This window comes from Octopus bimaculoides, chromosome 18, assembly GCF_046866305.1.
Source record: "Octopus bimaculoides isolate indiv1 chromosome 18, ASM4686630v1, whole genome shotgun sequence".
NCBI classification, from domain to species: domain Eukaryota; kingdom Metazoa; phylum Mollusca; class Cephalopoda; order Octopoda; family Octopodidae; genus Octopus; species Octopus bimaculoides.
In genome coordinates this window covers 37,901,284-37,903,783 of record NC_142945.1, presented here as the reverse complement: position 1 = coordinate 37,903,783, position 2,500 = coordinate 37,901,284, and the positions used below count along the sequence as shown (strand labels likewise).

General features: G+C 34.4%; 1 protein-coding gene across 1 annotated transcript in view; it reads right to left on the bottom strand.

Annotated features, from left to right (window-relative positions):
- Nucleotides 1-2,500, bottom strand: part of LOC106868905 (uncharacterized) — a 666,050-nt gene that overhangs the window by 54,975 nt on the left and 608,575 nt on the right. Inside the window, exon 9 of the mRNA XM_052974592.2 lies at nucleotides 1,687-1,727. Within this exon, the coding sequence (XP_052830552.1) occupies nucleotides 1,687-1,727 (41 nt within the window). The remainder of the gene's footprint in view (nucleotides 1-1,686; nucleotides 1,728-2,500) is intronic.

The following is a 2,500-nucleotide window of genomic DNA, read 5'->3' as shown; positions in this document are numbered from 1 at the left end:
ATAATAATAATAATAATTGTCATAGTCATCGTCGTACTTATCATCACCAGGATTAGTACTCTAACCGTTGTCAACGCTAATACTAGTGACTTAATACGCACAAAAAGTTCCGCTTCGTGAAGTGATGCATTAAATATAGAAGTAAGTTCCTTCCATCAGTTTCCGTCTCACTTAACAGCAGAACCTCTACTTTCACCATTTTATTTCCATTCTTTTTGTCTGTATTTTATCGATAAGACATTAAACCTATCGTTGAGGAACCAATGATTATCTTAATGCTTCTTTCTAAATCTGACATAGGCAACCTCGTAGCAGCCGCCGAACGGGTACATTTGAGAGAAAAAGTACACGGAAATGACTTTTATCACACTAAGAGACACTAGTCCTTTTCCCCACTTTTTACCGAAAAACAAAGCCAAACAAATAAAATGAAATAAAATAAAGTGAAAGTAAAACGTTGGTTATATAGGACGCGATTGCTTTTAACTGAAAAAACGATTCTTGCTTTCAATACACAGCTACATACAGCAGTGATTGATTTTAATGTAGTATTTGCCAATTGATTTACGTATAAACATGAAAATACAAGTGACTGCTTTTAGTATGACAGTTATCAAATAATTTTAATGTTCGGCTGAGTGATGCCGATCAGCAGCGATTTAAGTAGACGACTTATGTCACGGAAGTAGTCGAAGAATTATTAAAATAGTTGTCTGACTTTGTCTGTGTGTTTCTATTGAGAGATTGTCGCTCGTTGTCTCTCCTGCTACGATGAAACGATACAGAGTTTATTAAAAGTGATGTGTATTTATGTAAGTATAGAACAGGCTGCGTGTTTATATCGGGGAGGTTAAGTTAGTGCCATCATTTATAATGTAGGGAAGGCTCAAATTAATCAATAACACTTATGAAATGGAGAGACAACAATTAACACAGTGATTAATGTTATTTTAATCAGATATGGCAAGCAAGGGCGACAACTTGGGACATGTTTCGGTCCTACTAGATGTTTTTAGGTAAGCAGTCTTCTCTAAACCAGTTGAATTGGGGATAAGGGAGTACCTATCTTAAACTAAAATAATGTAGACAGGTTTTTATTAAAAATTGTTAAACCAGACGAAAAAATTTTCACTAGAGAAAGACTTCACCAAGACTCAAGTATGAATTCATTGAAATAATTTTTTTTTTATTAATTACATTATTATATGTGATTTATTAGTGATATAAAACGGTATTATATTTCAGTCTTTCTTGTTGCAGTTGTTACTGTTATTTAGCCCAAGGTCAACACTGATCGAGCAGAATTACCATCATAGGCGTTCCAGCAGTGATCGCCCGTCTCTTATTTTCAAACTACGATTATACATGGAGATATATTTATTCAGTGTATTCACGCAGTTTAAAGAAAATATAGTTATTTGATGGAGATGTCACAGTTATGACTTGCAGGACAACCGACCATACGATCGTTTCCGCTTAGCAGATTGTTTCGTTTGTCTCAATATTTCTTTAATACTTTAACAGATATATGTCCGAATCTGCCGCTAAGTGTGAATCAAAGGTTGAAGTAACGACATTTACCTACAAGAGACCTCACAATAATTATTTCAATACAATTTCTACAAAGGTAAGCCACGGTGTGAAAGCAACGAGAAATACATAATATAAAACAAAGTAAATACTTACCGTCCTTGAAACGGCTTCCTAATGTCTGATACTAATTTACTCTGCAAATAGAAATAGACATATGCATGTAAGACTGTGCCTGTATACACACACATACGCACACACAAACGCACGCACACACACACACACACACACACACACATACACACTCGTATATATGTATATATATATATATATATACATACACATACATATATATATGTATATATATATATATACATATATATACACTATATATATATATATTAATATATACACATATATACATATGCATATATATGTACATATATATGCTTTAACATACATATATATACATATACGTATATATATACATACATATATACATACATATATACATATAGATACACACACAGACATATGTATATATACATATATATATATGTACATATATATATATACATATATACATATACATATATATATACATGTATACACACACACACACACACACACATATATATATATATATTAATCTTCTCTCTTCGTTCCCTGCACCACATGAATTCAATCCCCCCTTGTTCATCTGAATCCCCTCCTTTCGTCTCTTCATCTGACACCTACTTCTTCTCTTTACTTCTACCCACCTCTCTCCTCCTCTCTTCACTCCTACCCACCATCTTTCATTGATACCCTCCTCCATCCACACCCAGCTACCACACATCTCACTTCCACATACCCCACCCAACTCCTACATATTTACCCCAACTCCACATCCTCACCCCAAACACATACACCAAACCCACACCCCACACTCACATCCCCACACACCACCCTCATATCCCTACGCCTCACC